The 24,472-nt window shown below is 40.9% G+C and overlaps 1 protein-coding gene across 3 annotated transcripts in view; it reads right to left on the bottom strand.

Moving 5' to 3' along the window:
• The window catches only part of FCHSD2 (FCH and double SH3 domains 2), a 227,049-nt gene that overhangs the window by 27,401 nt on the left and 175,176 nt on the right, over nt 1–24,472 (bottom strand). For all 3 annotated transcript variants that reach the window (XM_045818082.1, XM_045818081.1, XM_045818083.1), the window contains 3 exons: nt 15,528–15,623; nt 10,764–10,880; nt 5,211–5,315 (listed from right to left, as the gene is read on the bottom strand). In XM_045818082.1, coding sequence (XP_045674038.1) covers nt 5,211–5,315; nt 10,764–10,880; nt 15,528–15,623 — 318 coding nt within the window. The remainder of the gene's footprint in view (nt 1–5,210; nt 5,316–10,763; nt 10,881–15,527; nt 15,624–24,472) is intronic.

Genomic DNA, 24,472 nt, shown 5'->3' on the forward strand with positions numbered 1-24,472 from the left:
TTAAGTGACCACTCTTGCATCATTAATAGTGAGACAACTTGAGAAAAACATACTATGATAAACAACATAGCATTTCTATAAAGTATTCTTGTCTAAAATACTGATTCTCATCAGGCTATTTTACAGAATTAACTTCAATGACAGAGAATTACAAAATTAACTTCTATTTTATAGAATAGAAATAAACACACAAAGCCAATATTGCAAAATACTAATAGTTCCTGGCTAGTGTGGTTCAGTGAAGTGAGTGCTAGACTATGAAGCAAAGGGTCACTGGTTCAATTCCCAGTCAGGGTACATGCCTGGGTTATGGGCAGGTCCCCAGCACGGGGCACATGAGAGGCAACCACACATTGATGTTTCTCCCCCTTTCTCCTTCCCTTCCCCCTCTCTAAAAATAAAAAAATAAAATCTTAAAAAAGCCCTAACAGTTGATTTTATCATGTTGGGAAATACATATTTACTTTTCATCTTTTTGTATGTTTGAAAAATTTCACATTAAAACTAAAGAAAGTGACTAGTCAAGAAGTCTGCTAACATATCATATTATGAGTACAGTGAGCCCTGGCTGGTGTGGCTCAGTGGATTGAGTGCTGGCCTGAGAACCAAAAGGGTTGCAGGTTTGATTCCCAGTCAGGGCACATGCCTGGACTGCAGGTCGGGTCACTGGTAGAGGGCTCTCGAAAGGCAACCACACATTGATGTTTCTCACCTTCTCTTTCTCTCTCTCTTCCCCTCTCTAAAAATAAAATCTTTAAAAAGAAAAAAAAAGAGTACACTGAAATCCTATAAAACAGGTCCTGAGGTAAATTTGGCTATAATTTGGTTGGAAATTTTGTTTTACTAGCAGGCTCACCCTTAGCATTTTGTAAACCTTGTAGTAATGAAGCCTCACATTTTTTGCACTGAACATTTTCAGACTCCTCCTACAGCATCGTGGCCAAGGGTCTTACCATTTTGAGTTACTGAGGTATAAGGATGATACAGCAATTTTTGAGGGGGGGGCACTGTATTATTACTGTTATTATTTCATTATTAAAGGATCTACTTCTATGACTGTCATGAAGCTCTGGCTGGTCAAACAGTGACGTGTTCTGGAGGTAACTACACCCCACTCTGGACTTTCAGTTGTAACCGCTGTCCCTTCTCTACCTCAACTGAAAACCCAGACTCAAAGTCCCAACCCCTGCCCTCCTGTTCCTGGAGGACATCAACACCAACTATGTAGGAGGCTTTTCAGAGGAGAAGACGACTCTGTCTTCTCAGGAGACAAAGCCTCTGCTTCGCTTTATGAGGCGGATAGCAACCCCAAACCACAGCTAGGCTGGGACCTGCGCGGGCCTCAATGACGGCTTGGCGGTTCTGGGTTCCTAGTGTGCAGCAGGACCATACGGAAGGATGAGTTAAGAGAAAAAGGTTATCTATGAAAATGTGTTTATGTAAATGTAAACAATAATTGATTTGTTTTGTTAATTCACTTGATACCACATACCTCAGCTTTCATATGTATGTTCAATTCAGACAACACAATGTAGTTAATATCTTAAAGAAAGAATCATGTAGTCTATAGTTCCTCCTGCAGACCTCACACCAAATGTGAGCTATTAAAGATTTCTGAGTATCTTTAACTTCTTACATTAACCTTCTCTTCTTCGTGTTAAGCATTTCACTGTCGTAAGAAGAGAGAACTGTCCTCAAGTCAAATAAAAGGTACAGTTTAAACACAAAAATAGTTGTGCTCTGGAACAACAAAAGTCGGGTACAGCTTCCAAAAAGATGGCTTTTAAAACTCTTGGCGTCTTGGCAAGCTACTTTTAAATCAGGTATGACATGCCAGGTAAAGAATGTCTGTGTGTCTGTGCAACATGTGAATTTCAAAAATTCAAATACCTAAATATCAAATTAGGAAAATCATTATTAAAGTTTAAGAAGCGATAGCCTCATTCCAACTGCTGAATTAGTCGGGGGCCACGACAGCAGCGTGTCTCGCGCAGACACCCTGTGGCTGTCATGGAGATCCTAACGGTAACAACGGTTTGTTCGTCGCCGTGTCTAAAACCTTCCCCAGTATCCGGCACCCACCAAGGTACTCACTGAGTACTTGTTAAACTAACCGACTAGTGAATTCGCTCCCAACTTAACTAGCCAGTAACTAATTCATCACTATATAAACCCTACTTTTTGGAAAAGCACAGGCCATTTATATTTTCAATTCATTATGGTTGGAAAAAGTTTCTTTAATCCATTACTCAGCACCACAAAGGGTTTTATTCTAACTAGCAACACTGAATGGAACCACAATAGAGAAAACACGATAAAGCAGATTAACCAACAAGGGAGGATATCATTCACATTAGTAGGAGTTAAGAACCAAACATGAAGGATATAATGGAGTTTTAACCAGCTCTCTCTCCCTTTTGTATAGGTGTTTATAATAACTAACTAACTGTTGAATGAAAAGAGAACATCCAATGTAAATAATATATAGGCAGAAGAAAGAACAGAATCCAAAAAAACCACTGTTATCAATTCCTCTGAAGGCTCTTGCGGTGTACTTGATCCAAAATTTCACCAGGACAACCCTCTGAGTATTATCCCACTGTTACCCTCATACTTGTCATCTAACTTTAGCAGGGTTATTCTCTGTGTCTGATAAGTGGAAATCAAGTGAGAGATAACTTTAAGATAGCAGGATTAACTACATTTTACAAATAGTCAAAGCTGAAATGATGGAGGGATCTGGCATCACGGTTTTTAGCATTTTCCATATTTTGGTAAGCAGATTATCTTTGAGAAAACAGACTTACACACTGACATTGGGAGAGACAAGACATCCTGTTGTGGATGTCTCACTCCATATTTTCACTTTTAAGCTAACAACACGGGGCAGCTTAGCAAGTTCATGGAAATAACAGGTCAGCCAGCCTAAGTGCAGACTTGGTGTGGCTGATACCCACCACCGCACTGCTGGGGGTTTGGAGGAGCTCGGGCGGCAGACGGTGACAACATGGATGGAGCCTGGAAATGGAAAATACAAGCGGGAACACACCCTCAAGAAAACTTCTGAGACCTGTGCTATGCTACCAAGGCTCTGAGACTGGCCCCACGCAGAGTCTGAAGAAACAAACAAGGAAAGCGCTCCGACACACAGGCCCGTGTTTCCCAGACGAGGAGAGGACCTGCCAACCGAACTTGGCCAGCACACTACAGTAGTGGTTTTAGCTCTGACGCTGAATTCAGAGAGGAAAAAGGCTATTCATTATACACACTGCCCTCTTCACTACAGAGGCTGTGGATCGTTTACCAGAAGAAAAAGGCAAGTGGTGGTTACTGGGCTCTAGACCAGGCAGATGGCAAGCTGTTTCTGGTTCAGGTCACTTCCATGAGGTTGTGCCAAAAACACGCTCATATTTTCTGTGTTTGTGTACGCTACCTCTCTACTGCACCCTCTGCCCCCACCGAAACGTGTCCTTGAAACCTCTAGAGTTCTAAGGGGGTATTTGAAAAGCAAACAATGCAAGAGTTCCTTGTATAGAGTCCGAGATGTTTGCCCAGAACTGTAAAGCTGCGCTACGTGCCAGGGGAGCTTACCTTGTCATTGGGAAGACCTGGCTGTTAGAAGGTATTTCCCAATACCAAGCTCAGATTTGCCTCCTTCCTCCCTTCTTGTTTTAGTTCAAGTTCTGCCTCTTGAGGTTGCACGGCATAAATCTGTGCCATCTCTTTTTCTCTGACTAATCAAATACTACCCATCTGTCAACACCCATCTTATGTCCTACTTCTGTGTCACCTGCCCTAATGGCACCTCTCACAGGGACATGTTTCTTCTGGGTTTCTTCTTCTTTTAAATTGTTTATTTTTATTGATTTTAGAGAGAGAGAGAAAGAGAAAAGGGGGAGGGGAGAGAGGGAGACAGACAGACAGACAGACATCCATCCATTTGCTGTCCCACTTACCTACACGTTCACTGGTTGATTCCTGTATGTGCCCAGACCGAGGATTGAACCCACAACCTTGGTGTACCGGGATGATGTTCTAACCAACAGAGCTCCCTGCCAGGGCTCTTCTGGGTTTCTTAAGCATTAAGTATGCCTTTGTGGACCACTCCCTGGCACTTAGGCTTTACAGTCTTAGTTGTCGTTGGCATTCGTTTGCCTTCCTAACGAAAACAGGTTGTCCCTGAGGGCTGGACAGCCTCGATATTTTTTACGTGTGTCTGTCCATATCCCTTCCACGGCGCATTCAGTAGATAACTACACGCAAGTGTACATAGGTCCTCCATGAACTGGTCCTAACCACAATTAATTTATTTGCTTTCGACCACATTTCCTTATAAAAGTCCTCTACTCTAATCAAATCTAACTGCCAAACTGTGTCCTATGTCTTCCTTCTCTTCAAATAACTTCTTTCTTTCCATCTTATCCTCTCCCCCTCGAGGTCAGGGAATGTTAGTGTAGCTAACATGGACTTCTAGACACTACACATAAAAATGTTATTTTATTTTTTTACAGGAGAGAGAGTTTCACACTTCTATCCAGCTCTCAAAAGGTTCCATGATAACCCCTCCCAAATTAAAATCCACTGTTGTGAATTTGTCTTGTTTGCTTAACCATGTCTTCTCTTTTAAAAGCTCAGCTTGTGCCCCTAGAACTAAGATTCCAGAGAATCTTCCTTGTAGGGGAGGCGTTCCTAGGCTCTGACCTTATACATACCAATTTCTATGCTGTTAATTTGACTGATTTATTAAGTGCCTTGCATAACTTTAAAATTAATATCTTCATTGTGACTTAATTCCTTTTTATTTAATGTTTGTTGATTGTAAACGCTTCTTAGAGAGATTATTTGAGAGTTGCTTGAGAGTTGGATGAAAGTGTGAAACATTCTCTCCCGTAAAAAAAAATAAAATAACATTTTTATGTATAGTGTCTAGAAGTCCATGTTACCTACATGAACATTCCCTGACCTCAAGGGGGAGAGGTTAAAATGGAAAGAAAGAAGTTATTTAAAAGACACGAGAGAGATTAGTGTCTTTTTATTGCATGTACCACCTTGTAAGAAGCAGTTACTCAAAAATAATATTCTTGATACAGATGAAGATGGTGAATCATCTTCACTGTAGTAAGTGTACAGAAACTGAATTCTGAGGGTACATACCACAGCTGAGACATTAACGGAGCTGGGCAAAATGCCAAAATTAGCTTCCACCTCACCTCCGCTTTTCGAATATTTTCTTTAGCTTCATCTATTTTCTGTTCCAGCTCTGCCCGGCTTTGCTCTGAGACCGCGACCCCGTGACATTCCAGGTCATCCAGGACCTATGGAAGAAAACAGGGAAATAATGACCTCTCTGTCCTAAGTGCCTGGAGTAGTTCGGTAATTTAAAAGACTTCAGTGATGAGTGGCCACGATTCCACTTTTGACGTTTAATTTTTTTCAGTTTTTATTTGTTCATTTAAAAAATCTGAAATAATTACAGACCCAAAGAAGCTGCAAAAGTAGAACAGAGAGTCCCGCCCCTCGGCTTCCCCAACAGCAGTGACCACACGAGCGTACTGCAATGCACAAACCAGGGCACTGCCCCGGCGCACACACCCGCACCTAGTCTGGATCGTACATTTTGATAGGCACACGTTTAATTTTTAACAGCTACATGAATATAAAGTGCTGCTGCAAAACAACAACTAATGAAAAACGGCAAAAACTGTGACGCCTGCAGGTGCCACCGCGCATCCGCCTCCCCTGGTAACCACCGTCCCATCAGTTCACGAGTATTCCTTCCGAACCATTTCTTACGTACTTCCTACATACTTGCCTAGTTTGCTTAAAAAAATAATTAAATGGGATCTATTATCCTCTCAATGTATCTAAGAAACCTTTTTGTTTTTAAAAATAGACTGACATCCTTCTCTAATTAATCCATAGATTCAATAGTTTAACTGTATCATGCTTTATTTATTTACTCTTAACTCTATTGCTATTAGAGTTTGCAAATTTCTCACTATAAATAGCATTGTACAAACAACTGATCCAATGCCTCCTTGAATACATATGGGAGTAGTTATTTAAGATAAAGATGTAGAAGTGGAAATTGTACATTTTAATATTAAAAGATATTACCAAATTGCCCCCAAAAGGTTATGTCTACTCTTCCACTAGCAGTATGTGAGAGCGTGTTTCTATCTTACCACACGGGAGATTGTCAGTCTTTGATATTTTTGCCAAAGGTTATCTTATTGTTTCAATTTTCATTTCTATGTAATAGAGAGAGCCTCATCTCATATGCTGCTGGCAGTTCATAACCTGTATGTATTTTTCTAATTTCTGTCTTTTTGTAATTTTTAAAATATATTTCTTTCTAGATATCAGTCCTAATATTTTTAACAATATTTATAAATATTTCCTCCTATTCTATTCCCTTTCTCTTAACTTTTTAAAAAATTATCCTCACCCAAAGATATTATTTCATTGGTTAGAGAGGAAGGGTGAAAGGGAAAGAGAGAGACTTTGATACAAGAGAAAAGCATTGATCAGTTGCATCCAGACCAGGAATTGAACCTGCAACATAGGTATGTGCCCTGACCAAGAATCGAATCTGCAACCTTTCAGCTAGAGGGCAACGCTCTGACCAACTCAGCCACACCAGCCAGGACCCTTTCTCTTAACTTTTTAAAGTTATTTTATTTACCAGAAATTTGTAGGTTTTTTTTTAAAGATTCATTCATTCATTCATTCATTCATTCATTTTAGAGAGAGGGGAGGAAGAGAGGGAGAGAATCATCAACATGTAGTTGCCTCTCACACGCCCCCTACTGGGGGCCCGACTTGGATGGCAACTCAGGAAGTGCCCTGACTGGGAATCAAACTGCAACCCTTTGGTTTGCAGGCCCGCACTCAGTCCACTGAGCCACAGCAGCCAGGGCAGACATTTTTAGTTTTTATGTTGTGTCTTGTTTAGGAAGCCATTTTTAATGCACCAAAAATATTCTATATTTTTCTAGTTTTCAATAATCCCCTGTTTAGCACTTGGATCTTTAATTCTTCTGAGATTTATTGTGTATTTGGTGGAAGGGAAGAATCTACATTTTTTCCCCAAACGCACAGACAATTGCTCTAACACTATCTACTAAATACACTCTTTCCCCAGAACTCTGAAATGCCATTAAAATGTTTTTCATTATGAAACATTTCAAATATATTCAAAAGTAAAGAGACTAGTATTAACTACAATGTATCAATCACCAAGATCTTTCCAGATTTGTTTTATCTATTCCTTTTCTTCTTTGCTAAAGCATTTAAAATAAAATGTCAGACATCATGTCATTTCACTGGCGCTGGAAGAGAGTGCCTGGGCTTACAGCAGCCTTCCATCTCACCTGCTGATGTCCACAGCCAGGTGTTACGTGGGCTCCTCTCCCTGGCACCCGTGTTCCGGGCCAGGGGTCCTGGTGTGGGGTGGAGATCCCTCGCCTGAGGGGGCCCCTCTGTAGCTGATATCCCTCCGGATTCTCCACCACCACACCTGGGTGTGGGGCCAGCCCATGTTGCATCTCTGCCCCTCCCACCTGTCTTGACGTGGCTTCTTCTTTACATCCTTAGTTACAGGGCTTCTGTTCAGCTAGTCTTCAGATAGTTCTCCAGGTTGACTGTTCTATAATTTAGTTGTATTTTGATGTGCTCATGGGAGGAGATGAGTGTAGTGTCCACCTACTCTATCATCTTGGCTGGAAACCCCTAGCTTGATCTCTTTGAAGCTCGTTTTAAAGATATGTTAGGGTAGTTCTGAAGTAGCCTCATTCTAGGGCTAATTTATAGCTCTACTACCAATGACTGATCCATCTGTAGTCTCCCAAAAGCCCTCCATGGTCCATGAATACTCCCAGCTTTGGCTGGTCCAACTTGAATGTGTCTCAGCCCAACGTGAGCTCTGGGAATTGTTCGGCTTATCTCTCTGCTGTTTTTCTTTACCCAGTCTCCTGGCATTTCATCCCACGTAGGTGTGGTTTACTGTTCAGCAACAGCCTGAAGGGAGACCTATGTAGATTTTTGAGGCTCTCTGCATCTCCCTGCTGCCTGGTACTCTGCCCTGAGAATTCATGCCACTGCAGCTTCTCTGAACTCTGACCTCTCTCATCTCAGCTCTGCAAGTCTGTGGTGCTCTGCTCCAGCTCTCCCTTCCTGGGCTGCAGCAGAGCAGGTGCCTCTGGGGGAAAGCCTGGGAAGTCATAGGGCTAATTTCATTGTTTTCTCTCTCAGGTGTCACAATCCTGCTACTGCCTACTGTCCAATGCCTGAACACTTTTTTTTTTTTTTACATATTTAGACTAATTTTACAGTTGTTTATGCAGCAGAGCAAGTGTGATCCTAGTTGCTTGATCATGGCCAAAGGAAAACTGATTTAGTGTTAAAAAATACCTTCATTTTATTGCTTAAAATATATCTTACAGGATTAGAATAATAGTGTCATACTATAAAGAACTAAAAATTTATTAAAATCTTTCTATTTCTATCTTCCAACAGAAAGACACAACATGCCTTGACAACAGAGGAAGCAGATTTATTTTTAATATCTGAACATTTATTTTCAAATATAGTCAAACATCTGGTGGAAAAAAGCTGTTTATGTGTTTTATATTTCTAAGTATAAAGCTGCAATAATTAATCCCATCACTATTTACTGGATGTGTGGGTGTACAGTTCACAAATTCTTTTATTGAGATAAACTGTATTAGAGGAACTGTACCCAAGAACCTCTTATGTGTCCTTAAATCTGATTTAGATGATGATATTCTGCATTTCAAGCTGGACTCTGACGCCAGGCTTTGGTGACCTGAGTGAAGAGGAGAGTTACGTTTTGTGTGCCAGAGGGACAGGAACTAAGTTATGGCCAGAAGGCAGACTGGGTCAGATTACATTTTTTAAAAAACAGCTATTACAATATTTCCCATTCCAGAACCTGGGTCTTCCAGAACCTTGCTAGTTCCCTACCAAGAAATGGAGTTTATGTTCTCTCTCCTTAAACCTGGACAGGCTTTTGTAATTGCCTCAATTAATAAATATGTGACACAACTAATATTACTTCTGAGGCCATGTCAGGAAAGGTGATATAGCTTCTTGGCTCACTCTCGGGACTCACACCCCTGGGGGCCTGTGCTGCAGGCAACAGGTATGGCTGGCCGAAGCTGCTGTGCCAGAGCGACCACATGGGGAGACCGCAGAGGGACAGAGATGCCCAAGGAGCGCTCGCTGCTCCAGCTCCCTGCTGTTCCAGTCTTCCTGGTCCGAACACCAGATATTTTGGTGGGGAAGCCTATGAGATGACTCCAGCACCAGCTCTACCAGATTACAATGAGAGACGCCCACACGAAAATTGCCAAGCTGAGCCCTCCCAAAGTAAACAATGCTTTTGGGGGGGGCATTAAGTTTAGTGTTTTATTTTTAAATTTATTTTTACTATTATTTATTTTTAGATGAGATCGGGTGCATTCAGGGTGGTATGGCTGTAGACTCTTATTTATTCTAGAGAGATGGGAAGGGAATAAGAAAGAGAGGGAAAGAAACAAGGATGTGAGAGAGAAACCTTGACTGGCTGCTTCTTATCCACACCCAGGTGGGGACCGAACCCACAGTCCAGGCACGTGCCCTGACCAGGGATTGAACCCATGACTTTTGGTTTGAGAGGTGACACCCAACCAACTGAGCCGCACCAGTCAGGGCTACAGTGTGTCGCTCTGCAGTATTAGATAAGGGGAGAGCTGAGTTTGAGATGCCTGTAAGACAGTGAAAAGCAGATGTCAAAGCAGGCAAGTAGACATGTGGATACAAGAAGAAAAGCCCAATGTTGAAGACTGGGCTCAATCTGTCATTGGTTGCTAAGTGAAACCGTGGAAGAGGTCTCGACTGCCTATAATAAGAATAAAGACTAAGAAAAGAAGAGAGCCTAGTGGAGAAATCTAAGGAATTTTAGTATTTAAGTGTGAGGCAGAGAAAGAAGCTGCAGAAGAATCTAGGAACGGCCAGCGCGGCAGCAGGAAAACCAGGGCCGCGTGACGTCATGGACAACCAGGGAAGAAAAGGCTTCAGGGTAAAAGGTGTTGTCAATTGTGATGCAGCTGTCACAGGTTAAGTGAGACGAGAAACCAAAGTGTCATTTTGGCTTTAGCAACAGAGGCATCATGGGTGATTTTCGCAAGTGTAGTCCCCATGCAGCGGTGCAGGGAGAGGGAAAGCAGGAAAAGACCAAGTGTAATGGGCTCAAAGGTAATGAGTGGGATGCTAGGAAATATGGATGCTAAATACGGACAATTTTTTTAAGAAACTGGATGTGCAGATAAAGGAAGAGAATAATAAAAATATAAATAAATGGAAAGTGAGAAAAAATGTACTATACCTAAAACAGTTTCTTTGCACTTTCAGTTCAGTCTTGATGATACATTTTCATGGAATCTACAATTGTGCCTTCAAGAAATTTGTTTGGGAATGAAAAGCTAAATTCCACCCATTTATGTCTCTTCCATTGCCCAAGAGGCTGCAATACACTATCACTAGCCTCCCTCAGGCAGTTCCATGGCAAACAGATAAATCACTGTGCTGATGCCACAGGGCCTCAGGATTTCCAAGCTAAGTGCACAGTGAGAGCAGACTGCTGAGGAATTATAGAAGAAACATGGGGAGGCTATTCTTTGCATTAATAAAACTCAGCTCCGTAAGGTGGTCAGACACTTGGCTTAGGCTAAACACAGCCTGCAGCCCCCGGTCACACTCACCCGCTGCTGGTGAACGATGGTCTTGTGCTCACGCGCCACACGTGTGGCCCATTTCCGAGCCTCCTTGTTTAGACTGTGCTCCTCCGTGGTCCCCGTCTCTGACTCTAATTGCCGGCTCTACGACACAAGAGAGAACAGAGAGAAAAGCACCGTTATCCTTACTGAAATCACGGCATGCTGCAGGTGGATCAGAGGGCCTTCCTTAATTAGCACAGAAAACACGAGACATGCGCCGCTGCTCCGAGACACTAACTGGAGACGACCACGGGTGGTTTTGTCTTCCACTGCTGAGCACTAAAGCTGCATCTCTACTATGGTGGACTGATCCATTTGGGGTGTGAAGAAAGCTAGCTAAGCAGAGAAAAAAAAAACTCATGCCAGCCTACTATAGCACTGAAATAGTTGCATAGATAAAAATGGAAACAACTCAACAGTTTCAATGGGATTAAAGAAAGAATCATCGGACAGAGTGAAAAGAAACAGCAATAGCAACACAGACTCTCTGCTCCGGAAGATGATGGGTTTAATTTAGTTTCAAGTCCATCACCAACTTACCAGAAAACCTCAAACTAGCTTTTATCTCTCCTCTGGGCTTTCACGTCATGTGAAAGATGGCGGTGCTAGATCAAATGATCACTAAGTGTTTCTTCTAGCCCTAACATGCTATGATGATGTTTCACAAAGAACTGCAGCCCTGGCTGGTGTGCTCAGTGGCGGGCGTCACCCTGTGAGCCGGAAGGGCGCAGGGCCCAGACAGGGCACATGCTGGGGCTGCAGCTGGGGGTGAGAGCGAGGCAGCCAACTGATGCTTGTCCTGCACATCATCTCTCCCTCTCTTTCTCTCTCCCTGACTCTCTCTCTAAAAAGAAATAAAATCTTAACAAAAACAAAGAACAAACTGCGAAATCTAAATAAACAGCAGTGATAGGTAACCCTTACTGTTCAAGGAACTGTGGAAAGTGTTTCACATACAGGGTGGGGCAAGAGTCAATTTACAGGTGTGAGTATGTGAAACGGTTTACTCTTGCATTATTTATTAATGATTATATTATTTTCCATACAAACAACTGTAAACCCAGGTTGCCACTCTACTTTTACCAGCCTTATAAGACGGGTCATAAGCCGGAACTAGAGATTAAGTAGAATTCCCACTGTCTACCACACATTAAATGCTGCAACTGTGATTACATATATGTGACTCCAGACTCAGAACTCTGAACCACTAAAACTATTTTAACTTCCTCTAAACTCTTAAAAACTCATGAAAAAAATCTTTATTAAAATAATTAGAAAAGAAAAAAAATTCCTTAATTACGAATTATCCAAATAGAATTTTAATACAAAAAGAAGCAAAATTTTAGAGTGAGGAGACCTCAGAAAACTGACTTTTGCAAGGTCACACACTCAAAATTGTCAGGGTAAGTAGAAGTTGATAAATTCGCTTAAAAATTTAATGTTTTTGTTGGGATTGTAGGCAAAGTTGGAAAATTTTATTTTACACAGACATTTCAGCTAGTATCTATATAATCTAAAGCTAGATTGTATAATGATAAATGAATTGAAACAGCAAAAGAATAAAAATCCAAATCTAATCAACTTTACAATTATATTTAATGTCTACATCATTTTAGGGCTACTAGGAATCTGGAGACTGGTTTTGTTTTATATTTTGCTTTGTAAAGGATCTAGCATTTAAATTTCTATCTGTCATCAGAAGTCAGGGTTTAAAAAGTCCAACCCTGGACACTGATGCAAAGGCCATGTGCATCAGCCAGGGGACTCCGATGTCCACAGGTGGGAAGGCGTATTCTGAAAAGCCCATGAACAGGTTAAGTCAGGTAGACCGAGATCCTTTCTAAGCCATTTTCTAGCTTTACGATCTTCAGCAGGTTGACTAATCTGCATCTTAGTTACATCTGAAAATTGGCGGAAATGCTACCTATTTCATAGGGGTTATTAGGATGAAATGAAGTCACATTTTAAACATTCTCTTACAGTATTTACATATAAAGTATCCAATAAATAGTTTGTTAATGTTAAATATCCAACTGAAAATTACTTTCAACAGAAAATTTAAAAATTCAAGTAACACCTAGGTCCTTGAGAGCCCAAAGAGGAATCAAAAACAAGATTGAAGATACGCTGAAAGATCTTAAAGAGAATGAACTTGTAGAGCATAGAGTAGATATGAAAGGAGGCAACTGATTGAGAAATTTAATTTTGTTACTGAGTAAAATTTCAGGAACAGATGAATAGGTCTAAAATGTCTGGACACCCTGACCAGTGTGGCTCAGTTGGTTGAGTGTCGTCCTGCCAAGCGGAGCGTCACTAGTTTGATTCCCAGTCAGGGCACATGCCTGGGCTGTGGGTTCAGTCCCCAGTAGGGGCACGGACAAGAGGCAACGAATCGTTGTTTCTCTCATAATCATGTTGCTCTCCCTTTCTTCCTCTCTTCCCCTCTCTCTAAAAATAAATAAAATAGAAAAAAAGAGAAAAGTGTGTGCAGGCTGCAGCTAGGCAATAGTCCACAGGCTCGGTGTCTGTTAAATTGAAATTTGCTTCAAAATAAAATATGAACACAGAGATTTCAGAAATACAACAGAAATAACAACAGAGGAGAGTGGTGGTTGGTCCCTCCTGCGTGCCCTACATTCACTGGGCAGGAGCGGCGCGTTAATGAGCACGGCAGGTGCTTGGCGCTCCCTGACAGCGCAGTGCTGCCAGCCCCACGAGCAGCCCACAACAGTGGCCCACGCGCACGTGACAGAACAGTGCCCGTCTGAACGGAGTAAAAATGATGACTTGGGATCTTATTCCTTGTGGGTGGTAAGAATACTTAAATTTACAACAAAACAAAAAGCACACACAAAATATTTTGCAGTTAAAAAACATTTAAAAATGATTATTTTAAAGCTTTTCTCAATGGTTGACAATGATTTTTATGAAACAATGGACATTTTTTCATTATGAAAAAATTACTTGTTCCCCAAGTGCTCAACACTTCTTCTCAGAAGACAGAGCAGCAAAAAGAAAGAACAGTAAAATTGCCATCAGCTCAGTAAGGTGTCCCTGAGTCACTGTACAGCCCTGGACAAGTCTCTTTTCCTAAGTTTCAGTCTCCCCTTCAATAAAGGCAAGATGAGCTCTAAGGTTCTTTCGCTACTCCTGTTGAGGAAAACTAAGGAGCTCCAAACAAGAGGAAAAATGAGCAGCTCAATCTTTTCACTAGAAACAGGAAAGGAAATCCCTACCTTATAAGGGAAAGTGGAAAGCCTCATCTTGCTTCAGTGGTCCCTTATACGTTTGTACACATTTCATCCCAACAGAAGGTCCCACCCCTCATTAACATGCAAACAGACACGCCCCATCACTCCCACCCTTGACCCACACCCCCATATACCTCAGCTATGGTCATTCTCAGAGCACTGACAGGGGAGAGCTCAATATCCACCAGTTGGGCAGCTTTTAAACTCTGCCCAGCAAAGATTGCACAAGGACAGAAAACAGCACAGTTAGAATTTCAAGGCAAAGAGGGATACAGCTAAGAACATTTAGCACAGTGTCTAGAAACAGAAAGGGATTTAAGGCTGCAGTCAGGACAAGTGAGGTGAGTGTCACAGTTACTTTGTTTTTCTTTGAGGAAAATGAGCAAAGATAAAATAATCTCAAATTAGTCACAATTTTATGTTAAGCCTGGCAAAATTGTATATACTCTGTATCTTCCAGTACTCTGCTTTATTCCTCCCAGGCTTCAAAGAAGTCAAATTATAGAACAATGTCACTGAATCATTAAGCAAAAGCTGACAGCTTAAGGCAATCAACAAACAAAAGCCACTAGTATAAACAGCAAGGGCTATAATCTACAGGAAAATGCTTTCTCCCCTTCGTTTCTTTATACAGCTACTACCAGGGCTACTTAAACATTAGTAAGAATAAAGTAACGAAGCTGTCTCTAGCAAGGTTTCTGCTGAACTGAAACCGCCAAACTCGGACATCGTAAACACCAGGGTTGTGAGCCCAGGCTCGCCATCAGAACTCACCACGAACCTGCCCTCCCCCATGGCCAGCCTGACGGAGCCCGGGGGGCCAGAGGCACTGGCGTGGGGACAGAGCCAGACCTGGGCTCTCTCACCTTGCAGAAGTTAATTCCTTTTTTTAGATTATCAAATTAGTTTTTTGTTTTTCTTAAATTCAAGAATGGAATTTTTTTTCATAGAGTAAACTCAAGAATAAAAACAGGTGACTAGTGTTAGCTTGTTAAAAATTGCCAGTGTGGCATCTGTGTTAATACTTCAACATTCTGAGAAATCTGAAAGACATTATAAAGGGCCTATAATTTTGTATAAAGCCAATAAAATATTTACATGCACATATTCATTATTCTATTTATTAATCCTATTCTGGTTAAAATTTAACCACTGGTTTCTTTTAAAAGGTATATATGTGAGGAATTTAATGGATAGAAAGTATAATTTATATTTGAATTGGAAAAAACCTTTACTGAATATTTTTTCTTCTTCCCTAAATTCAGCTTTCAGCAGGAACTTGTCTTATAATTTAACCCAATTTAGTAGGAAGTTATTAGCATAAAGATACCAGGTGTGGTAACTGTATTTTACAAAGAATATCACAGTTTCTCTGTATCCTCATAGTTTGCTATAACATTAATGAGACATACTCAACTTCTTCTATTTCAAGAATAATAGTTATTTGAGCATGAACAGAGCTTAAAAACTAATGAAATGAAATCTGGAATTCCCTTACAGTATCGCTGTCACAAGGCTGGAACTGGAAGGGCTGGGGTCTGTGAAACACAGCATTCTCTTGTAGAAACAGCTGAAGATTATAGTCCCGCACCACCTACAGAGGAAATAAAATATCTTTAAGACTTTAATAAGGTTAAAATGACCAGTAATTACATTTCAATGTTTAAGATTTATTTTGCTCTTTTCCAAAAATGAGAAATCATCCAATACTACATGGTCAAAAAGAAATGATAATTATACTTTTTAAAAATTTTTAGATAACAGTTGTTACTCATGTGTCCTATTTTCTCAGGAATCTAAATTTGGAAAGTACTAGTTTAGAAACTAACCCACATATCAAGACTAGACAATATACAATATTTTAAGACAGAAACAAGATAGCTATATCCAAAAAGCTGTTCTTCTTGGTGTGTGTGTGCATGCATGCACGCAAATATGGAAGGTCTTTAGTCTCTTGGGTCTCTCCCATTTCTAGAGTTTTGAAGGTCTCTTCTTCCAGTTTTGTTTTGGATTGGTTTCAGGTGCACAGCTCATTGGTTAGACGATCACACCTCACACAGCGGTTCCCCTCGATATTTCCTGCACGCCTGCTGGCTCTGTACTCACTGCCATGCTATTGACTATATTCCCTGTGCTTCACTTCCTTCCCTGTGACTGTTTTGTAAGTAACAAGTGCTGCTCCTTACTCCCTTCGCCTCTTTCACCACATTGTGGGCCTCTTACAGTCAGTTTTATGGAGGTTGCACCCCCCTGGGAAATTGCCAGATAACCTCACCCACAGCACAAAAGAGCATTTTTACAGTACTTCTTTGACACCTTTTCTAGGAGGTTATATTCTAATTACCTTTTTATAGCATACCAATTTATATAGAAGGGGAATTCCGACATACAGAGTAGCAAAACTGCAAAGAAAGACAGACATCTGAAAATAATTCACTGGTCGTGTACCCTGGGAAAGAATAGAAATCTGCAACGTTTGTGCAGAAACCCATTTCATTCCACTGCTTACTCTTTGCTGATCTCTCATTTGTAGTATTTTACAGCTCATTAGTACCCCCTCCAGAGGACGGGCAGAAGAAGGAAGAAACAGTTTAAAGCAGCTCTGTAGTAGCCCTGGGAAAAGGGTTACTGAGCAGACAGAGAAAGCAGGGGGTGTATTTTGCATTTTATTTACCAGTACCATCACAGTTTCTCTATTGTTCTCCTGGTCCTCATTCAATAACCATTGACTGAGACAGCTTAACTAGGCCCAATGTTAAGTATGGGGGTGAGGAGGAATATATAAATGAATAAAGATAAATAATTAAGGTTAGTATACTCAAGGGATATATAGGGTCTGGCACAAATAATGTCCCTTTATTATTACAAAATCATCAGCATGTAAATCTGTAACATAACAACATTGCACTCAAGCACACCATATGACATTTTAGGCAAAATGTTCAAAATAAAAGTATAAATTATTACACCCATATCATTACCCTACCAGCCACACTCAAGCAGGTGTTACTGCTGCCAGACCCTGTATAATCTGGAAACTGGGAAAACCTAACAGGCCATAAAATTCAAACACACTGAGGAAGTACGCAGAGGGCACTAGGAGAGCACAAAAGGTGATATTTCACCCAAACTGCGGGGGTGGGGGTGGGGTGAGGAGTGATTGGGAGAATTTGGTCAGGGAAGGCTGGTTGAATCAACATATTCTCAGAGGGAAATGTGCTTTGTTCTTTTCCAAGGTTCCAGTTTAAGCTGGAGTAGCTGCGAAAGCTCTTGGCAAAGTCTTGGGAGCCTCCCCAGTAACCATGAAGAAAAAGCGAAGAGAATCATCCTTCTAGTTGCCAAACCTATCCTCTCAGGCAGTACATATCTTTTTTGGCACGGAGGGGTGCAGGGGGAATTTCCAACCTTTTAAAAACTTTAATTTTTTCTTACAAAAAATTTCAAACACATATAAAAATACAGACAACAGTACAGTGTATCCCCACATACCCATTTACCAACTTCCAAAAACATCCCCTCGTGGCCAATATTGCTTCATCTATAAACCCACCTACTTCCTCCACTCCCAGTTTTAAAAAGTCCCAAGCCCTGGCTGGGTAGTGCTTTTGGTTAGAGCATCATTCCCATATGCCAAGGTTGCAGATTCAATCCCCAGTGAGGGCACATAACAAGAATCAACCAATGGTTCCTGGGGACTTCCAGTCACAATGGTGGCATAGGTAAACACAGCTTGCCTTCTCACAGAACCATGTCAAAGTTACAACTAAAACATAAAACAACCATCACTCAGAACAGTCAGAAATTGAGTTGAATGAAAGTCTGACAACTATGGAATTAAAGAAACCACATCCATCCAGACTGGTGGGAGGGGTGGACACAGAATGGGCTATTCCCACATACATGTGTGGGCTAAAAATTCGGGAGGGGTATCTCAGGTGTGAGGAGTTCCAATGCCCCAGACCAGGGTTCCAGTCGCCAGGAAGGTAAGTTCCCACAACTTCTGGCTGAAAAACCAGTGGGAATTGAGTTGGTGGAAGAAAGTGCTAGAGTCCAAAGCAGTTCCCCTTAAAAAACTCACATGTAGACTTACACAGACTCACTCCCTCTGAGCTCCAGCACCAGGGCAGCAGCTTGAAAGGCACCAGTGGCACAGAGGGAGGAACTGAAGTGACTAGCATCCAGGTAAGAGCTTGGGGACAGCTTTCTCCCAGACAGAAATGCGTACAGAGGCCACTGTCCCTTTTCTGGGCCCTCCCCCAAGAGAGCCACTGAGCTAGCAGGTGGGTACCATATCTGCGAGTCCATCAACCGAGCTAACACTGTTTGTCCCATCCTGGAGGTCCCATGAGACTCCAGCCCACCCAAGCTCTTAATTGTGACTTTTCCATACGAGTGGCTGGTCTTGGCTCATGCTTTACAACTTCCTAAATCCTACCAAATAAGGAACAGCTGGCCTCAGTGAGTCTCCAGCCCCCATATCTCTTGCTAAGTGGCCCCCAGCCTGGCATAGCAGCAGCCAGCCTAGATTCACAACTCAGCTTTGCCTGGGAATCTCTAAGCCCAGCACAAGTAGCAGTCATCTCAGATGCTTTATAGCTCAGGCAGGATTGGCCCCGGGGCTGATCACAGGTGGGGGCTGACCTCTGCCTGCACTACAAATAGGTAGTTACAGAATAGCCACAGGGATGTAAAATACAGCACAGGAAATGGAGTAGCCAAAGAACTTACAGGCATGACCTGTGGACATGAACGATGGCGTGGGGACTGCCTGAGGGAGTGGGGTGGAGGGTGGAGGAGGGCACAGGGGAAAACTGGGACAACTGTAATAGCATAATCAATAAAATATAATTTTAAAAAAGTGCAGGTTTCAAAAATATAATTAAAAAATAAAATAAAATATTCAGGTTTCCTCCTCTTTCTCCTCACTCAGTCCTTGCAATTGAGTTGTTGAACAAACTGGATTTTTGTCTGGAGAGTTCCCCACAGTATGAATCTTGCTGCCTGCAACCTTGTTGTGTTCTGTTTCCTGTATTTCCCACAAATCTGTGCTTGATTACACTCAGGTTTTTGTTTGTTTCTTGGTTTTGACAAGGTGGGTGACTTCTATGAAGAGACTTGCACTGACTTACTCTTTTATTATGTTATTAACAGCTGTAGTGGGCTGAGGGGGTTGGGGGGGCCCTCCAAAGATATATCCCTGGGACCTGTGAAGGGTAACCTTGTTTGGAAAAAGGCCCTTGCAGATCTAAGTTAAGGATAGTTAAGGAGTTTGAGATAACAAGATCATTCTGAATTCCCTGGATGGGCCCTAAATCTATTAAGTGTCCTTACAAAAGACACACCAAGGAAAACACAGACAGAGGAGGACTCAGTGTAACCTTGGAGGCAGAGACTGGAAGAATGCCTGGAGGCACCAGAAGCTCAAAGAGGCAAGAAACTGATTCTCCCCTAAAGCCTCTGGAGGAAGTGCAGCCCTGCTGGCCCTTTGGTTTCTAAATTTTGGCCTCCAGAGCTTGGAGGGAGTAAATTTCTGTTGTTTTAAGCCATCCAGTTCATGGAAATGGGTATAGCAGCCCTAAAAAAAATTTAATAAAACAGGCCTTTGATGATAAATGCTTAAATCCACTACGGGTTGCAAAAACTAAAGGTTTTTAAAGTTTTGCTATCATTTATTTTTCACTTTTTAGCTAAAATGCTTCTTTAAGAGAAACTATCCAAGTAAATTAGTTATCATGAGGTATGATAAATGATAAATGCTTAATTCTTTTTAAAAAAGTATATTTTATTGATTATGCTATTACAGTAGTCCCATTTTTTCCTCCCCTTTTTTCTCCTTCCTCTGTCCTGCACGTTCTCTCCCTCCAGCCTTCCCATCCCTTAGTTCATGACCATGGGTGGTACATCTAAGTTCTTTGGCTTCTCCATTTCCTAAACTATTCTTAACCTCACCCTATTTTGCACCTACAAATTATACAGTACCGTACAGTACAGTACTTATTATCTGTACCTTTCTCCCCATTCTTCCCCCTCCTCCTCCCCACAGATAACCCTCCATGTGACTCCATTTTTGTGATTTTGTTCCTGTTGTAGTTGTTTGCTTAGTTTTTGTTTTTTAGGTTCAGTTGTTGATGGTTGTGTTTGTTGTAATTTTACTGTTCACAGTTTTGATCTCCTTCTTTTAAAGATTTTTATTTATTTATTAGAGAGAGGGGAAAGGAGAGAGAGAGGAAAAGAACCATCAATGTGTGGTTGCCTCTCGTACACCCCCACAACTGGTGACCAGGCCCTCAACCAGGCATGTGTCCTGACTGACTAAGAACAGAACAGGTGACCCTTTGGTTCGCAATCCGGCACTTAATTCACTGAGCCACACTAGCCAGGACTTCGTTTTCTTAGATAAGTCCATTTAACATTTCATATAAGAAGGGCTTGGTGATGATAAACTCCTTTAACTTGACCTCATCTGGGAGGCACTTATCTGCCCTCCGATTCTAAATGATAGCTTTGCTGGATAGAGTAATATAGGTTGTAGGTGCTTGCTTTTCATCACTTTGAAGACTTCTCGCCAGCCCATTCTTACCTGTAATATTTCTTTTGAGAAATCAGCTGATAGTCTTAGGGGAACTCCTTTGTAAGTAACTCTTTTCTCTTGCTGCTTTTAAGATTCTCTCTTTATCTTTAACCTTTGGCATTTTAATGATGATGTGTCTTGGTATGTTTCTCCTTGGGCCCAACTTTTTGGGGACTCTCTGAGCTTCCTACACTTGCATGTCTAATTCCTTCACTAGATTGGAGAAATTCTCCTTCATTTTTTTTTCAAATAAGTTTTCAATTTCTTGCTCTTCCTCTTCTTCTTCTGGCAACCCTATGATTTAGATGTTGGAATGTTTAAAGTTGTCCCAGAGGTTCTTAAGCCCCTCCTCATTTTTTGAATTCTTGTTTCTTTATTCTGTTCTGGTTGAATGTTTATTTCTTCCTTTTGTTCCAAATGGTTGATGTGAGTCCCAGTTTTCTTCCTTTCATTGTTGGTTCCCTGTATATATTTTGTTTTATTTCACTTTGCATAGCCTTCACTTCTTCCTTTATTTTGTAGCTGTGCTCAGTCATTTCTATGAGCATCCTGATTACCAGTGTTTTGAACTCTGCATCTGATAGGTTGGCTATCTCCTTCTTGCTTAGTTCTTTTTCTGGAGTTTTGATACATTCTTTCATTTGGACCATATTTCTTTGTCTTGGTGCATTGGTTACGTTGTAAGGGGCAGAGCCTCAGGTATCACCAGGGCAGGGAAACCCACTTTGCTGTGTTGTGGGGAGGGGTCAGGAGGGTACAATGCCACTTGCACAGCTCTCACCCCACTTTGTCACTTCTTCCACTACCCATAAGTGAATTGTACCTCTTTGGTGCTGATTCCTGGGGGGGTGGGTTTGGGTATGTTCTAGGATCCCATGGGTCTCTCCAACTGACTCTCCTGTGAGACTGGGAGTTTCTCCAGCCAACACAACCTCCACATGTTTTTTCAGTCAGAGGTTTTGAGCTTTATTTCCCCATGCTGGAACCGTGGGTTGCATGGTCTGTCTCTCTCCCTAGTTCTTCCTCCCAGTTTATCTGCCTGTGAATATCGGAGGACCCGGTCCACCAGCAGCCCCCTTGCTGTGCATTCTCTCCACCGCAGCTGCTCGTCTCCGCCCCTCCACTGGTTTGGATGAATGTTTCTTCTTTAACTCCTTGGTTGTTGGACTTCCATACAGTTTGCTATTCTGGCAGTTCTGGTTGTTTTTTGTTTTTAAATTGGCTGTTGTCTTTCTTTTGGTCATGTGAGGAAATGAAGTGTATCTACCTACACCTACAACTTGGCTGGAAGTTTCTTCTATAGTTTTAGGTCACTGACCCATTTTGAGTTAATTTATATATATGGAGTGAGATGGGTGTTTAACTTAATATTTTTACATGTGGTTATCCTGTTGTCTGGGCACCCATTGTTAAAGAGACTATTTTTTTCTCTATCAAAGCCTTGGTAATCTTGTCAAAAATCAATCTGCCATACATGTTTTGGTTTATTTCTGGAATTTCAATTCTATTTCATTGGTCTATAGGTCTATCCTTATGCCAGTACCTCACTCTCTTGATTATTATAACTTTGCAGTGAGTTTTGAAATTCTGGGGGAAAAAAAAGGCAATTGGAATTTTGATAGGGATTGCACTGAATCTGTAGATTGCTTTGAGGAATACTGCAATATTAGCAATATAAATTTTCCAATCCATAAACATTTATAATTTCTCTTTATTTAGGTTTAAATTTTTTTTCAAATTTATTTATTTTTAGAGAGGGGAAGGGAGGGAGAAAAGAGGGAGAGAAACATTAATATGTGGTTGCCTCTTATGTGCCCCCTACTGGGGACCTGGCCTGCAAGCCAGGCATGTGCCCTAGACTGAGAATCGAACCAGCGACCCTTTGGTTCGCAGGCTGCACACCAGACAGGGCTATTTAGGTTTTCTTTAAATGATTTCAGCAATATTTTGTAGTTTTCAATGTCTTCCATGCTCTTGGTTAAGTTTATTTCTGGGTATTTTATTTTCCAGATGTTACTGTAGTTGGAATTGTTTTCTTAATTTCCTTTTGGTTCATTCATTAATGAAGAATAGAAACACAACTGATTTGCATATTTTGATCTTATAAGGTAAGTTTTCCTGAATTCATTTATTAGCTCTAGTACCTTTCCTCGTGGATTCTGTAGGATTTTCTATATGAATAATGCCATCTACAAACAATTTTACTTTTTCCTTTTCAATACTGATGCCTTCTACTTCTTTTTCTTGCCTAATTGCTTTAAGAGCTCCAGTACAATGGTGAATAGCAATAGTCATTTTGTTCCTCATATTAGTGTGGGAAACTTGTTGTTTTTCACCAGTGAGTATGATATTAGCTGTAGGTTTTTCATAAATGACCTTTATCATGTTAAGGAAGTTCCCTTCTGTTCCTGATTTGCTGAGTGTTTTCATCATAAAAGTGCTGAATTTTGTCAGATGCTTTTCCTGTGGCTTTTGAGATAATCATGTAGTTTTTTTTCCCTTCTTTTTACTAGGTTTACTTTTTTTGGTTAGTCTTCAAGGTATGAAGAATGGCAATACTAGACAATTTAATTTTCAAAGAAATACAGCATAACACTGTTATTTTCTGAATTGTTAAAAGAGCTACATTATTAATTGGTTTCCTTAAGCAGACAGAAAGCAAGCACACATAAACAAACTGGAAAGGCCAGCAGAACTGTCTCTAGAGTGACTATTGTCGAGAAAATATCTACGGCAACATCTGCTTCAGTTACATATACAAAGCACTTCATAAATTATTAGGGAGAAAAGCAAGCTTCATAAATAATTAAAGCTAAACAAAAGCTCCTAGGGATAGCTGTTTCCCTTTAGGGGACAAAAGACACAGAGAACAACATAATGTTTATGGTGTGACACCATGAATCACCCCAAAATATCTTTTAGAATATGCAGAATTACAATTTAAATATGTGAGAAAAAGTGGATTTTTCTCCCCAAAAGACAGAGTAAGGATGATATAGAGTAAGAACCTACAGAGTTTCAAAATTTTTTCTGGGTTATCAAATCACTGGGTGGCCTTCAGCAGCAAAGAAGAGTAGCATAAGCAGGTCTTTGTGACAGGGAAGCACATGGAGTAAAACTTTAGAAAGTGTGAGCTCTTCTGGTACTCGGAACAAAAGGGCACATCTCCGAGCTACATCATTCTTATTAAATTTTTATTGCTACCATGTTCAATCAAAACGTAAGAGCATCTAATTTATTCCTCATCCCTGAGGAGCAAGAGAGTCATATGAGTGAATGCAGAGGAAAATGAAAGCTTATCTCTTTATGTGTCCAAATCAGTTTATACATTTTTAATTCACTTTCTATGCAACTAATATAAGCTAAAGACAGAAGAGAAGATAGTGGTAGAGCATGGAAAATACTATGTGTGAGTGACCCCAGGCAAGCCATATAAACTTCCTGATCCTGCTTTCCTCTCTATAAAATAGGCATGATTATGCCAACTTCAGAGGATGTCTAAAAAATCCTATAAAATTGTTAAGTGCTGTATAAAATATTAGATGCTTTTTAATACTATACATTTACCTGTTTTATGAACTAAAGGTAATATATTCAACCTAACTTATTCTTGGAAAACAACTTTAAAAATTTTGGTCTGAGGAAAATCTCTCTGATAAAATTAGGATCAATGTAGTAAAATAAAAACAATTTCTAGTAAAATTAGAAATGAAAAATGCTACCCCGCTACATACTCCCATTGAGTGGAAACTGGAAAAACTCCCTTCTAAATAATTAATGGATAAAGAGGGGAAAGAAGAGACAGCAGGGCTGGGGGACTGGATGAACACGGTGGCGGGACTGAGCAGTACAAGTGTCACAGGGAGGTAAAG

This window comes from Phyllostomus hastatus, unplaced genomic scaffold (assembly GCF_019186645.2).
Source record: "Phyllostomus hastatus isolate PE091 unplaced genomic scaffold, TTU_PhHast_1.1 phas_scaffold_317, whole genome shotgun sequence".
Lineage (NCBI taxonomy): Eukaryota > Metazoa > Chordata > Mammalia > Chiroptera > Phyllostomidae > Phyllostomus > Phyllostomus hastatus.